General features: G+C 44.1%; 1 protein-coding gene across 1 annotated transcript in view; it reads right to left on the reverse strand.

Annotated features, from left to right (window-relative positions):
- The window catches only part of LOC307231060 (semaphorin-3D), a 90,352-nt gene that overhangs the window by 19,784 nt on the left and 45,568 nt on the right, over positions 1–25,000 (reverse strand). Inside the window, exons 3-8 of the mRNA XM_080001607.1 lie at positions 8,451–8,605; positions 7,971–8,033; positions 7,714–7,833; positions 6,427–6,517; positions 4,722–4,850; positions 2,208–2,350 (exon numbers count right to left, since the gene is read on the reverse strand). Coding sequence (XP_079857733.1) covers positions 2,208–2,350; positions 4,722–4,850; positions 6,427–6,517; positions 7,714–7,833; positions 7,971–8,033; positions 8,451–8,605 — 701 coding nt within the window. The remainder of the gene's footprint in view (positions 1–2,207; positions 2,351–4,721; positions 4,851–6,426; positions 6,518–7,713; positions 7,834–7,970; positions 8,034–8,450; positions 8,606–25,000) is intronic.

The raw sequence follows: 25,000 nt of genomic DNA on the forward strand, positions 1-25,000 counted from the left end.
GCACGATAGTGGAGCGGTGGATGGCGTCTCTGCGTGCGCCCGTGGAGGGCTGTACACACAAACAAACAGCAATGGCGTGCGAGAACTCCCTGCACATGTGATATGGTGGGAGACTCACCGCCAGCAGCTCCGTGTCGCGGCTGCAGATAGTCACCTTAACGGTTCCATGTCCCGGGTTGCACCACCTGATGTTAGTGAAGAGTGCGAGTCCCCCTCCTTTGCGCTTGCCTCTTAACTTAGGCGCAGTTACCAGGGCTGTAGAGCTGGTGCTAAGCTTAAGGCTCAGCTGATGGCAAAGCGGTGGAGGAACAAGCCCTACATTCCATCCTTCAGTGGGGACTGGAACTTCAGCGCAGGGGCTGGGGGGATTGGGGGTTCAGTCGGGACTCAGGGTTCAGTCGGGATTCAAGGTTCAGTCGCGACTCGGGGTTCAGTCGCGACTCGGGGTTCAGTCGCGACTCGGGGTTCAGACAGGACTGGAGGTTCAGTCGGGACTGGGGGTTCAGTGGGGATTGGGGGTTCAGTCGTGAGTGGAGAATTCATGGGGGCTGGGGGTTCAGTGGGGGCTGGGTATTCAGTCGGGATTGGGGGTTTAGTCTGGACTGGGGGTTCAGTTGGGACAGGGGTTCAGTTGGGACTAGGGGTTCAGTGGGGACTGGGGGGGAGGTTGGGACTGGAGGTTCCATGGGGGCTGGGGGTTCAGTGGGGACTGAGAGTTCAGGGGGGGGTGGGGATTCAATGGGGATTGGCGGTTCAGTGGGGATTGGAGGTTCAGTGGGGGCTGGGGGTTCAGTGGGGGCTGGGGGTTCAGTTAAAGAGTGAAACAATCAACAACAACATACACATCCAGAAAAATCACCATCGCACTGCTCATTCCGGAAGCGAATTAAACAGCTCCTCCACGGAGCAGCTGATCGCTTCACCACACATCAGCAAGTGAGCTCCAGCCCCGACACTCGCTGCCCAGCAGTGACCACAACAAACAAAGTAAACTTGGACAGCGATCATAAACAGCACAAAACACAACGTGAACTACGTGACGAACGCAACAAAACAAAAGTAGAAAGAAAAAAGAAGAGAAAGTTAGAAAAAAACTCTCTCAGGCTTTGAAGGTGCTGTCGGGCTGAACGCCAGAGAGCGCTGGCACCGGGGGAACAACCAATTAGGTTCCCGAAAGACGGAGACTTTCTACAACTTGTTTCAACGGTTCTGTTTTAATCAGAAGACAAAATCAAACACAACAAGTCAACGATAAATCGAGTTTATGTTTATTTATTTTCGTACATATTTTGTTTTATTTTTTGTAACAAAACCGATTTTGGTCAAACTTAGTTGGGTGGACCTGAGTGCCAAGTGAGCCCAGGCCAACATAGGCCCACGCACATCTACACACCTGACAGGGAGAGTAGCTCACTGTTTCACAGAAACATGGCTAACCGGCAGCACTCCGGACGCTAATGTGGATTTACAGGGATTCGCTACTGTCAGGGCGGACAGGGACGTTCCTCTGGGGTAAACATTTCCGGCGTGCCCTATTGTTCGGAGTGAGAGCAGCTGTTGCCTTGAATAAACAAGGTTTCCGTCACCGTCTTGCAGATAAGAAAAAGCCATGTCCGTAGGATAAAAAGAGATCTACACGACGTGCGCGATAGAAAAAGTTAAAAAGTGAAAACAAAGTTGAAAAAAGGGTAAAAGAGGTCAATATGTCCATATGGTCAATATGTCCATATGGTCAATATGTCTGTTCTGTTGTTGCCTGTTGGGCTTGAGTTTGTCATGTTATCATTTGAGGAAAAAAATGCTCAAGGCAGTACCTTTGAGGATTTCTGGACAATAGTTGTCATTGATTTAGGTTCAAGATTTACAATTGAAGAGGTTTATCAGGTTTGTCAATGGATTTCCAATAAGCATACATCACAAAGCAGTTATTTTTCTCCACTCCTATGTTGATAAGAGTATTAATCAGACAAACATATCCCTTTAAGGTACATTTTTAACATAAAAATCGTGTGATTACTTTGCGATTAATCGGGATTAACTATGGACAATCATGCGATAAATATTTTAATTGATTGACAGCCCTATATATATATATATATATATACTATATATATTTTTAAATATGTTGTTGAAAAAGTAGTCAAATCATACCTTATGGTATTTTCAAATATTTACAAAACAAAACGACGAACCGGCTGTAGACCCACCTTGCAGACCCGGGCCACCCGGCTGTAGACCCTCCGGTCCCACTGTCCCGCCTCCACGGCCTTCTCCTTGAAGAAGAAGTAGAGCTTGTCGTCGTCCGGACTGTGGGTGTCCGGGACGGAGACGGAGCCCACAAACTCTGGCTCTGAGGACGGCGGGACGTGTTTTGTCAGGGGTGTCAAACTCATTTTCAGCCCGGGCCACATCAGCATTATGGTTGCCCTCAATTGCCGGTCGTAACTGTAACACTGTATAAATGTAACTACTCCTTAGTCAGTCTCTGCATTTGATTATTATTTATTCAAATATTGTAGATGCATTTACATGAATGTAAAATTATATGTAAGCACATTGCTCTGTGTTACCATAACATAAATTCCTTTAATTTATCAGGTTAAAAAACCCACATTACTCCATCAATCAAAGATCACATTTTTCAAGTGAATACCAAAGACAAATATCATCAAACACAAGTTATAACATCAACTTTGTTCAAAACTTTTTTGTCACTGAGAGAGGGGCAGAACTTTGGTACAACAAATAATTGTGGGCTGCTAAGAACATGTGTGACAGATGTAATTAACTCAAAATAGGATTGTCTCAGTTCACAGCTGTATTGGTCAAGTTCTGAGTGAAGTTGACGAGGTGATGCACACATTGCAGGTGCGCCGTCGGTAGTTAGCTCCACCGACATTTCCCGGGGTCATTTTGTTTTACTTACGGAACCTCTCCACCGCCTCACCCTACCCGTCGTCTGCCCATGCGTGGCAGCTACATCCAAGAGCCCCTCGCTGACAGTGAAGTCTGCCTTCACGGCTCTTATCAAATTGGACAGATGCGCTGTGTCCGGGTCGTCTGTGCTTTCATCAACAGCTCATGATCTGTGTTGTCAGATCGCCTGCTAGTTCCGTAACTCGGTCCGCGATGGTGTTTCTTGACAAGCGTTTACATTTTTGAAAAGTCTGTATCTGGTTTAGCCTTTAGCCTGCACCGCTTCAAAGATGCACCCTCTGAAAAACACTTGGAAGCTCGGGCGGTTTTTTCAGCCACAATAAAGCGAGTTCTCACTGCTGCATCATTTTTGGCTGTAGCTTTTGTAAACATATTCCGCTGCAATTGAAGTCTGCCTTTTAATTCTTGGACAATTTTTATGCTTTTCCTGGAGGCTAAATTTAGCATACTTGGCTCAGTGCGCTGGTGTTAAAATGCAGACGTATATTGCATTCCTTCATCGCCGACACTGCCTCGTAACACAGAAGACGTACCGGTTTTTCTCCTTGAAGCACAAACAAGTATTTGCTTTCCCATCTTTCATTAAACTGCCTTCCCTCTGCATCAATTTTTCTCTTGTTGGACATTAAGGGATTATTTATACATCTTTTTCAACTCCATCACTTGTTAGAAAACTGCTTTAGAACTAAAGCATAAACGCCGCTGCTTAAACGCCGATATGGAAACACTGCAATCTAGTAGCAGGATGCCGTCATTTTGTGGGTCACAAAATTGACATGCATTGTGGGAGAGGTAGTTTGTGGTCACTGTTTGCTGTAAAACAGCATAAACTTTTATTTTAAGACAATCATATGCCTTTTAAGCTCTTGCGGGCCACATAAAATGACGTGGCGGGCCTGATTCGGCCCACGGGCCTTAAGTTTGACACGTGTGTTGTGTTATGTTATGTTATAATATCTTTATCTTATTTTAAGGCCTTATCTTTACATGTTACTTGAAATAACTGCTCCAATGATACCTTGACTTGACTGACCATGACTATGATCACATTTCAGATTAACTTAAAGTGGAGGTTAGTTTGAAGCTCCAGTCACCATGGCAACAGTGTTCCCTCTGCTCCAAAGCCAAAAGTCACCACGTTTACTCCAGCTATAACCAGCATAACCAGCAGTATCATATTCCAATTATAAGCTTATCTTGGTTATTAGATACAAATACTTGCAATATGCAATAAACCTATCAAACCTATCAAAGCAAAACATTGAAAACATTTATTTATACAATAAACCCTAAAATGAACAATAAACCCTAAAATGAACAATAAACAATAAAAAATAAACCCAACAGTAAAGAATAAACCAAGAAACCGAACGTAAAAATAAACAACGGACTATACAATAATGGCAAAATACAATAAACACAATGATAAATTAAAAAATAAAAATAAACCTAGAAATAAAGAACGAACAAGATAAAAAGGGAAATATACAATAAACCACAATAAACCATTCCAATATACCATAACTGGTATACTGGTATAATATCCTGTATATTTATGTGCTTGTAAACACACACTTTGCTTACTCTACGTGTAAACTTCAAGCGCTCGTTGGAGACATGAGACGAGCTTGAAGTTTCATGTCTGTTTTTATTCCCACTGTTGAAACGTTTTGTTAATTCGTTATAATTCATGCGCTTCTATTTTGCAACGTCCAGTTTTTACAAAGCGCTATATAAATAGAGCTTTAAAAGCACGCCTTCAAAGTAAAAGTCCTGTTTCCTACCGTGGAGCCAGTTGTCCTGGTAGGCCTCAGTGCGGATGTAGCGCTGGCTGCCTCCCTCAACCGACGTACGGAAGATGGCGGCGTTGGCTCCCATGAAGTCCACAGAGGTCCCTGCATAGAGCTCTCCATCTGAGAGAGAGAGAGAAAGAGAGAGAGAGAGAGAGAGAGAAAGAAAGAAAGAAAGAAAGAGAGAAAGAATGGAAATTGATGAAAATGAATTTCCCCGCAAGGATAAATAAACACAATAATATAATAATAAAAATAATAATAATGATAATGATAATATAATAACCATTATTATAATTATATATATATATATCAGTATTATTTCAATATTCTCGTGAGCCATCGCTCCACTCTGCATCGTTCAACTTCTGCATATGAGTTGAATGACAGTAAATTAAAGTTCTATATTTTAGTATTATTCATATCCCCCTGATCAGAGACATGTGCAACCATTTAATGACCATCTTTGTTTCCTTAGTGTGCGTGCGTGCGTGCGTGCATGTGTGCTTGTGTGTGGGTGTGTGTTTGTGAAACATGCTCTCACTGCAAAAAAATATATTTTTGGACCAAAATATTACCTTTGGGTCTTTACATTGAATTCACTTTGTTCTAATGCAACGGTCACTATCAGTAGATTTGTGCGTATAGTATACTGTAGATATTAGTATATATATATATATATATATATATATATATATATATATATATATATATATGTAGTAGATATTAGTAGATATATATGATTATAATTTTTTATATATTATATTATAATACAGATATTATCAGATATAGACATTAGTATATTATAGATATATATTATTAGATATATATTATTAAATTACATATATTATCATATATTGACATTAGTACAGTATAGATATTAGTAGATATATATTACCATAGTATAGATAGTAGTAGATATAGATATTAGTACATATATTATTATAGTATATAGTAGATATATTGTATATTACCATAGTATAAATATTTGTAGATATATATTACCATAGTATAGATAGTAGTAGATATATATTACCATGGTATAGATATTAGTGGATATATATTACCATAGTATAGATATTAGTAGATATACGTATATTACTATAGTGTAGATATTAGTAGATATACGTATATTACCATAGTATAGATATTAGTAGATATATATGGCTGTAGTGTTAGTGGATTGGGCTGAAAGGACCCAGTCTTATGTTTCCGTCCTGACGTCGTCCTGCGACCAGAGATGACATGAATCAGGATTTCAGCAGCTTTCCAGACCACACACACTGCAGCTGAATGGAGCATTTCAAAAGCAACAATAGACACTGTATGTGTGGGTGGTGTGTGTGCGTGTGTGCGTGCGTGCGCGTGCGTGCGTGTGTGTGTGTGGTGTGTGTGTGTGTGTGTGTGTGTGTGTGTGTGTGTGTGTGTGTGTGTGTGTGTGTGTGTGTGGTGTGTGTGTAGGTTGCACTACTACAACACTTTACTGTCGTCCAACTGTCAGAATATGACAAACGGTAGAGACAGAGGGAGGAGCGGAGCGGTGACAGCGCCTTTGTTTGTTTAGAGAGAATTATTTTGGTGTGTGTGTGTGCGTGTATGTTTGTGTGCGTATGTGTGTGTGTGTGTGTGTGTGTGTGTGTGTGTGTGTGTGTGTGTGTGTGTGTGTGTGTGTGTGTGTGTGTGTGTATGTGCGTCCTACCGGTCAGTCTGGCAGTGAACGACTCTCTGGGACTGAAGGGACATTTCCCTCTGCCGGATTCCACAGTGTTAGAGAGACTGAACACTGGCTCCTGGGGAGAGAGAGAGAGAGAGAGAGAGAGAGAGAGAGAGAGAGAGAGAGAGAGAGAGAGAGAGAGAGAGAGTTAGGGAGTTACATTCAGTATTTTAGCGGACAAGGTGACACGTTGAGTACAGTTTTGAGTAGTATTCTAACTAGAGGTAGACTATAGAGGGGAAGAGGTAGATAAGAGGTAGCCTGGGGTAGAAGTAGAGTACAGGTTGTGTAGAGCAGAGTAAAGTAGAGGTAGAATAGAGTAGCGGGAGGTACAGTAAAAGTAGAGAAGAGTAGGGGTAGAGTAGAGGTAGAGTAGAGGGAGATGGAGCAGCGGTTCCCAACCACTTCGGACTCGCGGCCCACTTGAACATCTCAAAAGTGCCGGAGATAAGTCGTCAGGTGAAGGCGCCAGAAATCGCAACAGCTCTGTCCGACCGATCGGGATACTCAGAAGCAACGTGAAGCCAAAAGTTTGTCGGGTGCTTTGGTCCTCAAACCACTGCAGGCGCTCTTTGACGTGATCGATCACGGTGACGGGAAGCCGCATTTTTTCCTTTGTCAAAAAATACGACGGATTCTCAAACGAGTCAAAGTGGGAGCGGTCAACTCGCCTGGCCCCGCGTCTCCCTTTTCCATAAAAACCACCCTCTCGTACGCTCGCCATCGGCCGTTGTGACACATTCTCTGCCGTCTCATCGATCCTGCGTCTGACTGAGTTATCAGACAATGAGATGAGGTGGACTGGCTTGGGGGTCCCGTCTGTCCGGGACTTGGCTTGTGGATGATGTGCCAATGGCTTCTTTTCTTTCCTGTGTGCCCGATGCTCGCCAAGCATCCATTTTGAAAATCACCTCAAGTTCTTTACAGGTGCACGTGGATCATGGTCCGGCTTGGACGTAGTGCGCCCTAACATGAGTTCCTATCAATCAGTGATGATGCCTTTTTGAAGGTTTTAAAGAAAAAATACCATGAAGGATTTTTGTAATTAATAATTGAGTATTTATTTTTTTCAATAAAAACGATGTGTTTCGCCCATGATTTGGCGGTCCACTTGCAAGAGGTTGGGAATCGCTGAGATAGAGACAAGGAAGAGTAACGGTAGAAAAGAGTAAAAGTAATAACTTTGTCAAAACATTGTCAGATAACACTTTTTTTGCACCAGCGTCACATTCTGACGACTCCCTCATGGGACTGTGGCGTTGTCCAGCATACCTCTGCGTTGGTGCCCAGGTGGATGTAGGTGCACTGCGGGTTGTACGCTCCGGTTCCACACGCATACACATGGGTTTTGTTGAAGGGCTGCAGGAGGCGCACGAAGTTCGCACAGTCCGTCTGCAAACAAACAAACAAACAAACCAACAAACAAAAAACGTTATCATTACAAGTCATACACAACACTGTAAGGATTACTATTATAGGTCCTTATTGACAAAAGTATTTCATTTGAATGATGTTTCAGACAGTCGCACCTCCAGGCTGTTCCCTGCCTGTCTGCAGTGCTCTACATCGTCTTGAGCCGCCGGCCAGTGGATCTGAGGAACAGAGACACACATTAAAACATGGGGGCAGGGATGAACCACAAGACAACTACAGAGTTATTCATTATAGTTAGTCATGATACAGTTATTAATATAGAGTTATAAATATTCCATTAACGGCATCACAAAAAATAAGGCTGAACGTACACTCTGACTTGACATGATTCACATTCCTTGTTTCCATTGCCTTGCTCTAGGGAATCGAACCCTGAACCCCGGCAGTGTTAGTGCCTTGCTCCAGTGAATAGAAACCCTAACTCTGGCAGAGTTATTAGCTTGCTCTGGGGAATCGAACACCTGACCCTGGCGGTGTTATTGCCTAGCTGTCAGGAATAGGAAGCCCAGATCCAGCCGGTGTTAGTGCCTTGTTCTTGGGTATCGAACCTCTGACCCCTAACCCTGGGGTCGTACCGTGCGCATGGGCAGGTCCACGCTGTCGGACCTCAGCAGGTAGACGTGGTCCTTCCCTCCTACCAGGATCCAGCCCCGGTCCTCGTCCAGCAGCAGGGCCTGGTACCCCCCACTGGGCCCGCCCTGCCAGTACACCGCCGAGCCGTTCCTCAGATCTGGAACAATAGGTTTAGGATTAGTTCCAACAGCAAGGACGGGAGGTTTTATCACTCTGTATTATGTCTACAGCCTTTAAATAACCATTCATTAAAAAAGGTTTCTGTAACCTGCTACCCTCAATCCTGCCACCCTGTAGCTTGTGCCCTGCTGCCCTGTACTCTACTCCCGTGTAAACCTGTAACCCAGTATCCTGCTGCCCTCTACCCTACTACCCTGTAAACCTGTTACCCAGTACCCTGCTGCCCTCTACCCTACTACCCTGTAAACCTGTTACCCAGTACCCTGCTGCCCTCTACCCTACTACCCTGTAAACCTGTTACCCAGTACCCTGCTGCCCTCTACCCTACTACTCTGTAAACCTGTTACCCAGTACACTGCTGCCTTGTACCCTGCTACCCTCTAAACTTGTTACCCAGTACCCTGCTGCCCTCTACCCTGCTACCCTGTAAACCTGATACCTAGTACCCTGCTACCCTGTACCCTGCTACCCTGCAAACCTGTTACCCTGTACCCTGCTATCCTGTACCCTGCTACGCTGTAAACCTGTTACCCAGTACCCTGCTACCCTGTAAACCTGTTACCCAGTACCCTGCTGCCCTGTACCTTGCTACCCTGTACCCTGCTACCCTGCTACCCTGTACCCTGCTACCCTATAAACCTGTTACCCAGTACCCTGCTGCCCTGTAACTTGCTACCCTGTACCCTGCTACCCTACTACCCTGCAAACTCGCTACCCTGCTACTCTGCGAGCCATGATACTTGCCCACTAGTTCTGGAAATCTAGAGACACTTCAGAATCACAAATCTTTCAAAGGATGTCGTTAGTACTGCAATTACCACTGTTTTGAGCCCCGATGATGTATATTATAGTTGATACTGTATCTGCAGCTGCAAGTCGACTGAATTTTGTACCCTGTATTTTGAGAACCTTTCATTGTCTGATTTTCCCCTTTCTGGTTTTATTTGAGTTGCATTGTGTTCAGGGAACCCTCGTAGAGGGATGAGAATGTGTTCTCAATGGGATTTCCACAAACAAATAAAGGCAACAAACAAACAAACAAGTGAGGGGTAATACAAAAACACAATACAAAATGTAAATGTTTTACCCGGGGGTAACTTCTTGAGGGGCCGATTAACGGTCAGATGATCCATCTACAAACAGGCGTTCCACCCTATTGAGTTTCTTAATTTGGTGATCGGCATTCCAACAGAGCTGAAACGCAGCAGTGTATGCCGACCCCACATGGTTCTGATCCCTATAATGAGCTTCTCATCCGGGGAAAAAAAACCCCAAAAAAAACAAAACAAACTCAACTCGGTCCAATTTTCAGAGCCGTGAAGGAGGAGAAAGCTGAAAAACATCCATCTCAAAGCGGTTAGTTGATTTATCAGAGCAAACTAAGCACAAAATTCTACCGCCAAAGGAATCCGCCCGTGAATAGATGTTAAGACAAACAAAATATTGTAATATATTACCAATTAAAATGATTGGACTCATTCAGGCTATGTTTGTCTAAATCAAATCAGGGCAAAATACTCTTTACCCTGTTGCATGCTGTACATACAGCATATACTGTATATATAATACAAACATATATATACATGTATATTGTTCTGTTTCATATTGTTGTTATTAACATTGTTAACAAGAATAATAACAGGAATATATTCTTCTTTGGGCTGCTCCTGTTAGGGGTCGCCATGGATCATCTGCCTCCAACACTTAAATGTAAAGAGCAAAACTCTTATTGTAATACATATCTCTGTATTGCTCTGTGACTTAATTCAAAGATCAAATAAACAAAACTAAGAATTACAGTTACAATTACTTAATATAGGTCTCTGAGGTCCCCATAACACGCTTTTGAATTTGCTTAAAATACCACTCCGATTACGCCTTCTACACATACTAACATTCCTCTTAACCCATCCTGTTCCAAAATGGGCTGTTTTCCAAAACTGCATTAACTAACATTACATTTCTTTGGGCTCATTGGCTAAATGATCAATTACCATTTCCTATCCTGATGCTGATGCTGATCACTTGTGATTGATAAGTGCTGATGCTGATCACTTGTGATGGGTCAATGAGGAAAGGTCACAACCTTAACTTTCCTCTCAATAAGTCACAGCTCTGCCTTTGTTCAGCGGGATCTTCGACCTGGGCCAGTGTGTGTGTGTGTGTGTGTGTGTGTGTGTGTGTCTGTGGTTGTTAATGTCAGTCTGTATCTGAGGTGTGTGTGTGTGTTCATATCGGTATGTCTGTGTGTATGTGTGTATATAAATTTTTTTGTATGTGTGTCTGTAAATATGTGTGTTCATGTCTGTGTGTGTGTGTGTGTGTGTGCGTGTGTGTGTGTGTGTGTGTGTGTGTGTGTGTGTGTGTGTGTGTGTGTGTGATGTATCAACTGGATAATCAGCTCTGGCTCCATGTGTGAATGTTTTATTTGGTTTTAAATCACTCTGCTGTTTCAACACACCCACCCACACACACACACACACACACACACACACACACACACACACACACACACACACACACACACACACACACACACACACACACACACACACACACACACACACACACACACACACACACACACACACACACAGACACTGTCTCGGTCGACTTCACCAGATATCAACCACATCACACAAAAGAGAAGTGGATCTAACCCCAACTTGGACTTTACTTTGAAATAACACCAGGGAGGAGAGAGGGGGGATAGGGAGGAGAAGAAAGAAGGGGGGTGGGGGAGGAGCGGGAGGAGAGGTGGGGGGGGGGGAGGGAGGCAAAGAGAAGGAGAGGCGGGAAGGGAGAGGAGAGAGTGGGGAGGAATAAAGAGGGAGGGGAGGAGAGGAGGAGGAGAGGAGAGGGGAGGAGGGGGTGGAGGGAGGAGATGTAAAACAGAGGGAGGAGAGGAGAGCCGAGGGGGGAGAGGGAGGATTGGGAGTGGGGGTGGAGAGGGAGGAGAGGAGAGGGAATAGACGTGACAAGAGGGAGGACAGAAACGCCCTGATTAGATGGGAACTGTCGGATAAACGGTCTGTTCTGCGTCATCTTGTTCTGATAACGGCAGACTGACGCCTGCACCCACAGGTGATGGCGGAGACCTGGAGGGGGTTTGTCCGGGCGGAGGTGGACCTGTTGGCACCGCGAGACATGACGTAGTGCACGTTATGGTTCTGCCTGCGGGGCGACCAGCCACTGTTGGGCATGGGTGTGTTGAGCTACCCGTGGCGCCGCTCCACGCTCTTCCCCCTGGGGCACTCGTTCAGCCGGTGCTGGACAGGGTGCGGGAGGAAAACCTGGTGGCCCCTAATTGGCCCAGCCACCCGTGGTTTGTCGATCTGTGCGACATGAGTGTGGGCCCCTTGTGGGAGCTCGTCCTCCGGCGAGCTCTAGTCCGCGCGCGGAACGATTTGGCACCTGCGCCCGGGGTAATGGGGCCTTCGCTGCGTGTTGTCTGAGAGGGAGAGGCTCCTAGCTTTGGGCCTCTCAAATGAGGTGGTTGACACTAAACAGAGCGTCAGGGTACCCTCTACCCGCTCCCAGTACACACTGAGATGGTGTAGTGTTGCCCAGTCGTGTGAACAGCGGGGAAACGCCAATATTGCTGTTCCTGCAGGAACTGTTTGCTGAGGGGAAAGCAGCCGTTAGACTAAAGGTCTATCTGGCGGCATTTCCGCATGTCTTGCGGGCTTTATGGAGGGCGTGCGACGCCTGTGCCCAGCCTGGGCGTCCCGATTCCTTTCTTGGGACTTATTAGTGGGCTTGCGGGCTCTGTCAAGGCCTTCGTTCGAGCACCTACACACGGCAGACGCAAGATTGTTCCTAGACTTGCCCTTCAGAAGCGTGTCATTAGAGACCCCACAAGGGCCTCCGCACACACTCCCCCAGAGGAGTGTCCTGCTCTTGGGCCCTCTTCAGGGGGGCGTTGGTGGAGGATATATGTCGGGCAGCATCTTGGAGCTCCCCACCCTCACACACGTGCGTGGGCTATTACACGTTGGACGTTACTAGGTCTGCGCTGCCACACGTAGTGTTTGGCGCAACTGAGTATGCAGGTGTTACAGAAAGTATCCCATAAGCAATTTTCCTCACACGTCCACTCACATGTCTGGGGCGGACACGCCAGTGGGGGGGTACGTTATTACGTGAACCTCCTTCGGGTGATCACCACCGCGTCCCTGGCAGTCCCTGCAATAGGGAACGCCTTCCCTGAGGAGGCACTAGATCTATGACTGCGCTGCGGTACGGTGCCCTTCCCAGGCGCCAGCAGCGAAAAGAGGAGGAAGCGGAAGTCGAGCTGCAATATATACCCACGGGGGATGACGAAAGCGCGGCATCGTCAGTTCCTCTGTCTTTTCAGGCGTGAATGCAGAACATTTCAACTGGAATGCATGAACTGACGATCAGTCCCATGAGTAATAGCTCTGGTCCCCATCCACGCAACCCAGACGGTTCTTCTGATTCTTACCACACACTGGTCCTGCTGTGAGTTCAGCGTTTATTCCCAATGTTTCTTTCATTCTTTGCACAATCCCTTCAGACTGGTTACATTAGACACGCCTAAAAAAACCACAAACTTCATTGTGAAACCACTGGAATTTATCTGGAAACGTTTTCTGTCATATTAGATTTCCTTAACATGAAAAACATGGAGGATTAAAAAAGAGATTGGTTGAAGTTCTGGGCGGGAGTTTTGAGTCGTTTGGGTTGTTTTTCCGCCTTCAAATAATAGAACTGTCTGTTGGATTAATGATTGACAGTTGCAACTTTAATGTCAATTTCCCAAAAAGGGAATTCACACATCTGTATCAAAATTTTTGAATGCGAAAAAAAAACCAGAAACAAAAACAAACATTCACCTCCCAGTCCAGAAATTAATGTCACAATCAAAAAATAATAATAATCCAAAACGATCTACAAGTGAATCAACCATTTGAAGATGAAAAATATATTTTATCACGTATAAATTATGCAATATTTCTTTTGCATATCTATTTATTTTTTTCATTTAAAGGTTTGTTGATTTTATTATATATAATTGTGAGCTGTGATACAGAACTCCTTCCTCCCGTTGGATCAGTAAATAAAAGTGAAAACCTGTAATGACAGTATCTCCACATCCAAACTACACTGATGTGTGAGGACAGTGTCGTACTTCATGGTAACTTCACCTCTCCAACATAAACTCGAGCAGCAGCAGAACTACTTTGTGGCGGAAACCGAATCAGGGTATAACGTATCCCATAATTCATTTGGGGTTGGGAAGTGTTTGTTTTTCCAGTGAAGTCAGGTAGCACAGCAAAGTGTGTTTATTTGACTTTGACGCTGTGCTTTGACACTGTTGTTTCAGCGTCATGGCAACCCTATGTTTTGTTTTTTTTTGGAGGGGGGGGGGGCGTAAATGGACATGAATATTGGTTAACGAAAGCAAAAACATTGAAGGCCCCGGCTTCTAAATGCTAGATCAACCCGCATCAGCCATTCGAAAAAAAATGTTAATTATGTTGAAAAGAATCAATCAAATGTTATTAATCTACAGACATTTGGCATAAAAACAGAAAGAAAATCGAAAATAGGCAAATATACAAATGAAATGCCAACAAACAAAACAAAACAAAACTAAAAAAAAATTGTGAATAATATAACATACTGAATAAATAGAATAGATTGAAAAAATATAAATATTTAATAAAATAATTTCCTAAATTTTGAGCAATAGTAAAAAAAAAAATACAACCCAAACACATTCAATAAAGCAAAATGTAATTTGATAGTAGACCCCCAATATAGACAATTCGGCATACAATTTAAAAGTATAAATATCCAATATAGCGTAAAAAAAAAAAATCCCCAAAAAAACAATAATATCAATTGTAAAAATAGAAACTGAAATATAAATAAATAATAGAAAATGTCGAATATATGAGCAGTGGTACAATAAAACTAAATTGAACCCCATGTGAGGTTATAGTAGACCAATACACTGTATATGATAGGCATACAATAATTCTCATCAATAAATATTATTAATCATAATTCCCCATCCTTCCTGCTCACAGCTTATTGTATATTCCACTCCATTCCAGTTTAAAAGTCACCTAGTCTAAGATAATTCGGAGGTGAAAATGTCTCGTTCTTCTCGTTTGGAAACAGATCCGGCAGCAGACGGAGGAACAAGGTCGAGGGAAATAAACATGGAGACGCAAGTCACTGAATACAGTGACGTTCTGATAGTTGTTGCTTTTTCAACAGGGTCAGGATCACACTTCTGCTGCCGCCGCCGCCGCCGCGTGGCGCCGGATCCGGGATCCAGGTGAGTCACCACATGTTCAAAATGGCCGTCCAAGAGACGCCAAATGGGCAAAGCCGCCAGTCTTCCAAATGTGATGCTTTCATCGCAACATCTGCCAAGTGAAAGGTTCCCTCGGGGCTCGATGGCGACCGGTTGCATTTTATCTTATCCAGCCTGCTCTTATCTTTCAAAGGGGTAAGACAGAGTTGTACTTATACATGAATATATACCTGCCTGCAGGAGTTTCTGGTCTGGACGTGGCAGATTTCCTTGTGCCCGTTGTGTTGGAGAAAAAAAAAAACCCCAAAAAACGAGACGGGCAAAGCGATGTTTCTCGGCCAAGAGCGGAGAGATAAGACGAGAAGGGAGGGAGAGAGAACGATAACATCTCCTAAATTCTCGATGTGTGTGTCCTGCAAACTGTCTGCGATGGAGACACACGCGCACACAGACACACACAATATAAACATTTAAATGTTTATGTTGAGTGTTGTCCATGCCTTGCTCTGCTCTACAGACTAGAATCTCCCGGAGCTCTCCAGTGCGCCTCCACCCCTCCCTTCCTTCCTTTAAGGGTGATGAATAAAACACTTTGGTTTAAGAAAACATGTATTTCTCACTTCATTTATTTCCGAACCGCTTTGATTGCCTTCTGACGCCGCGTCGCTTTCGCCCTTATCCTCCTCGTTTTCTTCCCCGATCCTCCTCCAGTCCAACTCATTTATTTCTCTCCAGCCTCTCTCCTGCTGTGTTTCGACGGAGGACGGATGAGTTTAGTACGAGCGCCACGCTCCTCCGTGGCTAAACGCTCTGAGCTCTGATCGCTTTGACCCTTTTCGCGTGGAAGACCGGAGACATTTCGCAGGGATCACCTGTAACGGGGGTTAAAAAGGAGAATAATTCCAATCAGAAGGGCCCCGGGGTGGGGGTGGCACTTGGAATGACTTAACCATACGAGCTGTTGGTCTAGGTCTCCTTCTTTTGACCTTCATGTAGGTCCCAAAAATGCAAACAAAAGATGTAACATTCCTGACTCAAAATTTGATTGGCGGAAGACCCATTTACTCAAGAGAGACAGAGAGAGAGAGATAGAGAGAGAGACTAGAGAGTCTTCATGTGTGACCATGGAACAGACTCCAGTCCAGAGTTTAAGTAACTCACTTTTTTTTCAGAGATGAAAACCAAAATAACTCACCACCAAGTAGAAACACACGCGCAAACTGGGAGTACAGGCCTGAAAATAAACTGAAGCTGAACACAAAACCTTCATCTCCAACCCCGGATTTTTTGGAATCACAGGAGTTCCTAGTGCACTGAAGCTTGGCAGGTGTCTGTTTGATGGGATTGTTGCTGACATTCATGCCAACGGACCACACCAATGGATATTGCTTTATCCCAGTTGTAGTGTCAATGGGCTTTTCAGGCTTAAGCTGCGTTCACACATGAACTCTGGACAATGTCTGGATAATCAGGTTCGGACATTGTCAGGAGTTGCCCTTTCACACATGTAGAGCAAAAGCGGAAATTGACATGTTCACACCGAATGGAAATACTAAGTTTGGTTTAGGCGAGGGGTGGAGCCTGGGTAGAGCGTGACATAATGTGACGTAATGACGCAGTGACGCTGCAGCGTTTTACAGCACACCCATGATGGTGGACAAGGCTGTCGACTTATCAGTAATTGGGCCTTTTTTTGCATTGATACTCCATACATTTGGGTGTATCCACAATATAAACAAAAGAGTGGAAAGTAATATAAAGGAAAGCAGAAAGGAGTAGGCAGCAGCTCTGCTCCGTGCACAAAGTTCTGCATGAAGGTAAACGACCCTTCTCCACCCTTTGCAAGTGGGCGTGTTGATGACGTCACGCCCACGCTGTGAATTCTCCGGACAATTACCTGCTCTGTTTACACATACCGCTTGTGGCAGTTCCGCCTGCCACATGCCACTCGAGTGGCATTTTCAGGGGCTTCTGCCCGGGGACACAGATGATGGAGTATAAAAGACAAGTTTAGTGTAGAGAGTGGGCTTGGTGGAATTAGCCCAGCAGGAGATGGACACGTGTCATGACAGGGCTCCTCTCCTGAGTGAGTGTGGGGATGGGGGTTTTACTTGTTGCTTGCTAAACCAATCAACGAGCAACGGGTATGCAGCCACACTGATTGTGGGCCCCAATCACCAAGACCCAGGACAGGTGTGGCTGCTCAAACCACACCATCACCACACCACACCACACCGCTCAATCGGACATTATGCAGACTTTGTACTTGGGAGCTGGCTGGGTAAAGTCTGTTTTCATGTCCAGTCCAACTGATTCGGACATTTGCATTCAGACATACAGCTTCTCCTTGTAATGTGCGGATAATTTCAGGGTTACAAAGTGTGAAAGCAGCTTTACATTGACAGAACAGTTTTACGGCCCCATCTAATCTTTAAAGCGGAGAAACCGTGAGAAAGGACTTGTGAGAGAGATCATCGTCGAATGATGGTTGGGAGAGATTTAATATGTCGCAATAACAGCAAAACACACGGCATATTGACAGACAGTCTCTCTTCAGCCTGTTTGCACTCCTTTCACCAGAAAGTCCTTAAGTGTGAACAGATCAAACTGACTCCAGCCAGATGAGTCCGAGGACAATCTTTGTCCCAATCTTTGGCCATTCTGGCAAATATTCTTATCGTCCTAATTTATTATCTGATTCATAGTCCTGATTTACAATCCCAGCACCACTAGCCAGTGGTGTGAGCTCTGTCTGGCTGCAACCATGATGGACAGCCTACAACAATTGGAAAAGGGAGGGGGGGGGGGGGGGGGGGGGGCACAGAAAATTATCCTTGGAAGAAATGCGGAAGAGCGGGGCTTAATGTGGGTTGCATCATGATTCTCAACCTTTGAAGAATTAGCTTGTAAGCACACCTCTACAGCTTGAGTCCGGTGTCGGTCTTCGACCAACGTCTAACGTTGTCTTAATGGCCACCTGGCGCACGATCAGCAGTTTTCTTGTCTCAAATCACGATATCACCATTATATTGCTGAGCCTGCTATTACTGTGCGGGACTCGAAGTTCGGCATCTCGTCTTTTGTTAAGAGTCCAAATATTTTCAGCAGCCCACAAACCGTAAAACAAACTGGGCGGTGGGCAGAGGCTGTAAAGGCTGAATCAGTAAGTTACAGTGTTGGTAAGTGATTTGAAGCAGCTGTTGAACGGTACCAGACACTCCACTATGAATATATTTGACTTTTCATGAATTGGGTTTTAAAACCAACTTTGCTGGAAGTAAAGACCTGAGACGGACACAGAAGCTTTGCTCACGTTGTTGAAATTCACGTTGATGGTCAATAGTCTCGGCGGTATACAGCCTAGTAAAGACGTACTGTCATCTGAGGATTAGACTTACTTCATTACCAAAACAAAGTCATAAATACCGGCGTCATGATTCCTAATCTTTGCAGAGTTAGCTTGCAAGCCTGCCTCTGCAGCTAAAACCAGAGCGATATGAGACAAAGGGATCAGATTGAGTCCAATGTTGGTTGTCCACCAACGTCTAAAACTGCCCGACAGCTGCTCGGCATACGGTCATCATTTGGCACATGACAGGGAAAAGAAAGAGAGCAGTTAGGAGAAAGAGAGGGAGCAGGAACCAGAGGAGAAAAGCAACATTCAGCGACCCGTGCGGTCCGGATTCCTGCCAGCGACGTCAGGAGAACGTGACATGCACCTTTCTCCCTCCGGACCACAGGGACGCTGGAGGATCACAACCTCAGGCGTGACACCATGAGACAAACTGGACCCAGATGGACATTCCTACTGCGGGGGCATGAATATGGGCTCTGTCCCAGCTTCTGCCGTTGTGGGAGACGCTGAATAGATGTGTTTTAATACAAGTCTTCTCTGTGGAAACATACGGTGCGAGCCTCTAAATCACAGCGGAAGAGAAGCTTCCTGGACAAATCGCCCATTCACTGGTCTAGGGTCAAGCTTTGCCAAATTTGTGTCACATTAGGCTTTTTATTTTTCTCATTCCCTTATAAACGTAATTTCTTTCTTCGGTGTTTGACGTCAGGCATGCTGATTACATACGGTATAGATTTGAGCTCCAGGGGCGTTTTCACCTCTGCTAATGTGATGCATTGGACCCATTCATCTTGAGAAGGGCCTGAACGTTCCTCTCGGTTTCAGGACTTGGCGGTGGCTGTGTTTCTGCATTGAGCTCGGAGCTTGAATGCGATCGTATCCAGAATTCAATAACCCTTTTTAATCACTGGTATGAGAAAAATGCAGACATTCATCTCCGCAACGTATATTCACAGTGGCCGTCTTGAGTTTTGTGGTTTGGCGACACTGTGATTTTCAATGTGTCTGGCCGTCTGGTTGCGTTGTCACTGGAGGGGGATCGAGTTACTCCACTCCCTGATGTGAGTTCCTGAGTTCCCAAGCATAACATTATTAAATTGAAAGCATCTAAAGAACAAACATGTTAACATTACTGGATTTTAATTGATTATCAAAAAGGATTTTCTTTCTTTAAGTAAGAACAACTTGATTCAAGTTAAACAGTGAGAATACAGCAAAAACAATGCAACAATGAAAGACAATGAAAAAGTCTAAATAAGAGTGATGAACATCCTTAATCCTGCAACATGTGCAATATGTAAAGAAACAACACATACACACAAAGAAACACCTGAAAGCTCTATCTATACTGACGCAACTAAATCCTGTCATATACTAAAGATGATCAGAGCTTGGATCTGGATATTTAAAAATACTCTGCATTTTGAGATACTTTCGATTCTGACTACTTCGGCATGTGTATCTCGGACTTTTTGTTCCTTACTCAGGAGGTAAATTGAAAACCCACAATGCTTTTCCATCGTCTCGTCGATGCTTACCAGTGGTCATGAGCGGCTATTGTACAGAACAAGGCAATAAAGCCTCCCCTGCCAGTATCAAGGCAGATGAGCTGGGAATCAAAGTAGGAAAACATGTTCCCGTGCACCTACATTCCTCTGCTTCTTCTTGCCACCCAGCAGCTGCTGGACCCCCCTCCTGAAAACACTGAGGTTCCCAGGTTCAGACCACAGCACATCCTTCAACCTTGACAGCAGCCTGGTGAGCAAGCTGTGACTTAGAACCAAACCATAAATCACCCACCAGTGGTTGGATGATAATAATAATAATAATAATAATAATAATAATGAAAAGAATCATACAAAAATAAATATTAATATTATTATTAATAACAATTATTAATAACGAATATTAATAACGATTATTATTATTATTATTATTATTATTATTATTAATAATAAAACCAAAAAAAGAACAAACTAATTAATTAATTAATAATAATGAATAATGAATAAAATGACAGAAGGCCATTGGCTGAAGTTGGCTTTGGGTGATATCAATATGAAATGTCACATTATTGTTGATGAATATCTTGCTTTCAATTATTTTACATTTTTTAGGGCCATGACTATTAGTAATTTACGCACAAGAAACTTTTGACGAAAAAAATCATTAGAAATGTGGATATTATGACCATTGATTAGAACAGCTATAACAGTCAATATAGTGCAGAAAGTTCATAATTTTACTGTAATACTCCTTAAGGACATTATTCAACTATATCATCAAGTTACAATAACAAAAATCCAAGTCTAGTCTCTTATCAGGATATTGATAGTATATTGAAATACAGCCTGTTATAACAGTTTGTAGGGGATATTAAATTTGAAGCAGCTTTTGATAAGCACCAGACACTCCACGATTATTATTATTTTTCTTTTCCAGCATTGAATTTCAAACTCAATTGTGCAGGAAGTACTTCATGTCGGTTGCTGGTCAACAGTCGGCATTAGACATCCTTCTGATGTAGCCTAGACAGGACCTGATCTGAGTTGGACAAACTTCATAACCAAAACCAAAACCAAAACCATGTCTGAAATACTTATGCGTGAGGAACAGCAGAGAGTGACCCCATTTCAAGGTCCTGACCCATAGCTTGAGAAACCTACTTGTCGGAGATAAGAGATAGTACGGGGAATTCATCAACGAGAAAGGCAGCTGCAAACCTAAACACTGAAGGACGGGTTTAAGAGATAGCTGCATTGTTTCTGAAGGTTAAGTATTTGTGTGAAATCCTGAGATGTCTGATTATTGCAAAATAATAATATGGGAGATGTCATTAAACAACCATTTAGGAAGCAAATCCCGCCCCAGCAAACGATTGCATGACGGCCAAAAAGCTGATAAGCTGAAAGACTATGGAAGGAATTCTGTGTCACAACTCACAAATGTGATTTAAATAAATAAATTCACCTTTCTCTGTGGGTTGAGAGATTTATATATCCATTTGTGTTTTTGCTTTTCAAAATCAAAATACAGATTTGTGGATTCCATTACACTGATTTGTGAATTCTGACACGACAGCGTCTGCGTCAGCATCGTTTTAAGTGTAACGTGAGCCGATGGTTAAATACTGACAGGAGAGGCTGCATCTCTCCAGAGCTGATTTAGGAAAACACCCTTGTTTTGACCGAAGCCATCTGTTACACAACTGCAATGCAAAAGAAAAATAAATTTAAAAAATAAAACAGCCTCATAGCGATGTGATTCATCACGACAGCAAAAGTCGTCGTCCAAGTGGCGCGAGGCTGCGATCCCTGTCCGCAGAGTCGATAAATCCCTCTGGAGCAGATAGAGGATAGAGTCTGGACGCCGAGCAGTTGAACCCTGGGAGATATTTCTGAGAGCATCCTTGAAAACCCGCCCCGGATTTGTAGGGGTGATCCATCACGCCGGGGTCGACGCAGAGCCCCGGGGCCGGACCGCGGGGCCGGGGCGAAGAGGGGGAATAATGGAGGGCCATAAACGCTTCACGACATCCTCGGAGCGATGGATCTGAACCGCGATTCATCAGCGCTGGGGATCGCCAGCTACTGGAAACGGGAAAACAATTTGGACAGTATTTCAGCCTTATCATAGTCGCAGGACACTCGCCTCCTGTTACGGCCATGTTTAGGCTGTAGGCAAGCTAAGAAAATATAGATTTTGCGACACAAACCCCACTTGTGCGGTGAAAATTGAACTGAGTCAAATGGGGTGTTTTTTACGCGGACACAGTTTAGGTCTAAATCACACTTTTAATGTGGTCCGAGTAAAAGGCCTTTCTCAGCCACTCTTAAACTAGTCTCAGACTTGCCCTTGTTTTAGTAAAAAAAAAAAATCTGATTTCCAGAAGGAAGATTAGAGCTTATCTAGGTGGAAGTGAATCTTAAATTAAACTTTAAGATTAATGGATGTGGCCTCCAGGTCGACTTTGACAATAGAGGAAATGGACGGCCTGGACTGAGCCCAGCACCAAGACCAGACAGGAGGAGCTGACTCGTCCTTTATCACGTTAGTCTTGAACTTCCTAGTCGAGAACAAATCCATCCCACATCAAGCAGCCGTCTCAGAAAGGCATTTTTAAATTCTGTAAATAACTAAAGTAGGATTAGCTTAGTCCTAATTTAGATTCAACCCCGTCTCCAAAACTGCCCTTATATTGTAATGTACACCAAACAGTTGTTGAAGTTGATGTGTTGGAAGCAGCACTTTGACGAGAGTTAAATTGTGATGGCTGGACGACTGGGTCAAAGCATCTCCAGAACGACAGGTCTTGTGGGGTGTTCCCGCTATGCAGTGGTTAGTACCTACCAAAAGTGGTACAAGGAAGGACGACCGGTGAACCGGCGACAGGGTCATGGGCATCCAAGGCTCAATGATGCGGGCGGGGAGCCTAGTCTAGTCCATCTGGTCCGATCCCACAGAAGAGCTACTGCAGCACGAACTGCTGGTGGTTGTGGTGATGTGGACATATTGTATGCCCTAAAGCTCCCTCTACCATGAAAATGGCACCAAATCCAGAGAAAATTTACCACGAACCACTGATAAGTACACTGACATGGAAAAGAAAGGCACTGCATCGTTTAAAGAGAGGCGGCCTCTCTTAGATTGAATGAGGTTTTCATTCAGAGGGTGTCTGGGAGCAAAAACAGGTTGGGAGCCGCTGATCTAGATTACAAAGGCTGCAGCTGTAGCGGTGAAGTTCGAATACGAGGCACCGTTACTCATTTCTTCACCATTATTCACCATCAAAACACACACCTGGCCCAGTCCACATCCATCATAATCAGACGTCCCTTCCTGCTTATTACAGCAAGGAACCAGATCATTGGCAGAGGAGCGCAGCAGTTTGAGAGGTTTTTTTTTTTTTTTTTTTGGAGATGAATGGTCCAGGTTTGGGTTTCAGACGCCGGCTGCTGCTTTGTGGGAGTCTTCACCAGGGCTGTCTCTCCAAATCAGAGGACCTTTTAAAAATGAGTCTCCCTCAGGGCTCTAAACTGTCATACATTGGTTATGAATCGTTGTTCTGAAAAAGGTTCTTCACATCGGCCGGGCTGCACCACATTCTCCTCTCTGGTCTTGATATTGAGTTCCCGACCAGCTCCGAGCAGCTCCAACGTCTCAGAATTAGCATTAAAGCATCTGACGGGTTTTGGTTTTGGTTATGGCTGATGTTCAGTCGACAGCTTCCAAAACTCAGAAAAACGTCCCGGCCCCGAACACCACGACCCTCCCTGGGCGAGTTTGGAAAGCCGAAGGGATCTGGTGCTCTGGGAGGTATAGTGTGTGTGTGTGTGTGTGTGTGTGTGTGTGTGTGTAATCAGACGGATTGGGTGAAAGGAGAAGGAACAGAAGCAACGTTATCATCCAGGCAGAGGTCTCTCTCTCTCTCTCTCTCTCTCTCTCTCTCTCTCTCTCTCTCTCTCTCCATCTCTCTCTCTCTCTCTCTCTCTCTCTCTCTCCCTCTCTCTCTCTCTCTCTCTCTCTCTCCATCTCTCTCTCTCTCTCTCTCTCTCTCTCTCCCTCTCTCTCCATCTCTCTCTCTCCTCCTCTCTCTCTCCCTCTCTCCATCCATCCATCTCTTGTCAGAGGCCGCACTGGAACATTCCACGCATTCGCCTGAGTGTTTCCACAGGTTTCCAAACTGAATATACTCTGTGTTGTTACAGATTAAAAAAAAAAAAAAAAAAAAAGGAACGTTTGGAGCTTTAGGATTCAGGGTTGGGCTTCTCCACAGAGCTTTCCAAAAGGACCCTCGGGGGAAAACTTTGATGGAAAGGAGTCGTTGGGAGAAGCGAGGAAGTATGAAGGCAGTACCGGTTACCTGGATTTAAATCTGCTTTAATATGTTAGATATCGATAGAATTCCACCACGGCGCCAACTGGTTTCCAAGTGGCTTCCAGCTCGGGTTTTAACCCTACTGACCCCTGCTGCTCAAAATTACATCTCGACTCTGGGACATTTTTGGGATTTTATTTATTTATTTATTCATTTATTTATTTATTTATTTATTTATTTATTTATTTTTATTTTTTATTTTTTTCCACTCAATTGTGAAAAAATAATTTTAGTTTTCCGGGTGAAACAACACAAACTTGCTCTATGTCTTGTATTTTTTTCTGACAATATTGCACAATTATACAGTTATACTCAGTAATGATATTGCTTATTTCCTTGTTAACTTCAAAAGATTACTTCAATACATGTAACGAAGTATATGTAACTATATAAAACTGGTTGCTACCCGGTCCGGACTCTGGATCCCAGTTCAAGAAAATTGAAAATACAAAACTAGTTTGTATTTTTTCCAGAGGGCGCAGGCGCAAATGCAATGATATCAGATTTCTCAATTACTTGAATTTCTCTCTTGGTCTCTGAAGCAATGAGGGGTCAAAAAGTGCAGGGCAAAAATATCCTGTCACCCAAAAGCCTTTCAACCTTTTGCGATATTGAGCCTACAATCAGACAAACTTGGACAAATACAAAACCTGCTCGATGAAAGTAAAAACACTGCTATATATATTACAATGAAAAACATTTTGGGCACATACAGCGCTTAGAAAAGGTGGATCGCCTCCAGCTGCAGGGAGCACTGATGTGACGTGATCCTTGTGTTTATTTTTGGTTTCGTCGTGTTAACCCCTGGAGGACGAACCGCGAGGCCGACGACCTGCCCTCCGTCCTATTC

Source organism: Zeus faber (genome assembly GCF_960531495.2).
Source record: "Zeus faber genome assembly, chromosome: 5".
In the NCBI taxonomy this organism is placed as follows: Eukaryota; Metazoa; Chordata; class Actinopteri; order Zeiformes; family Zeidae; genus Zeus; species Zeus faber.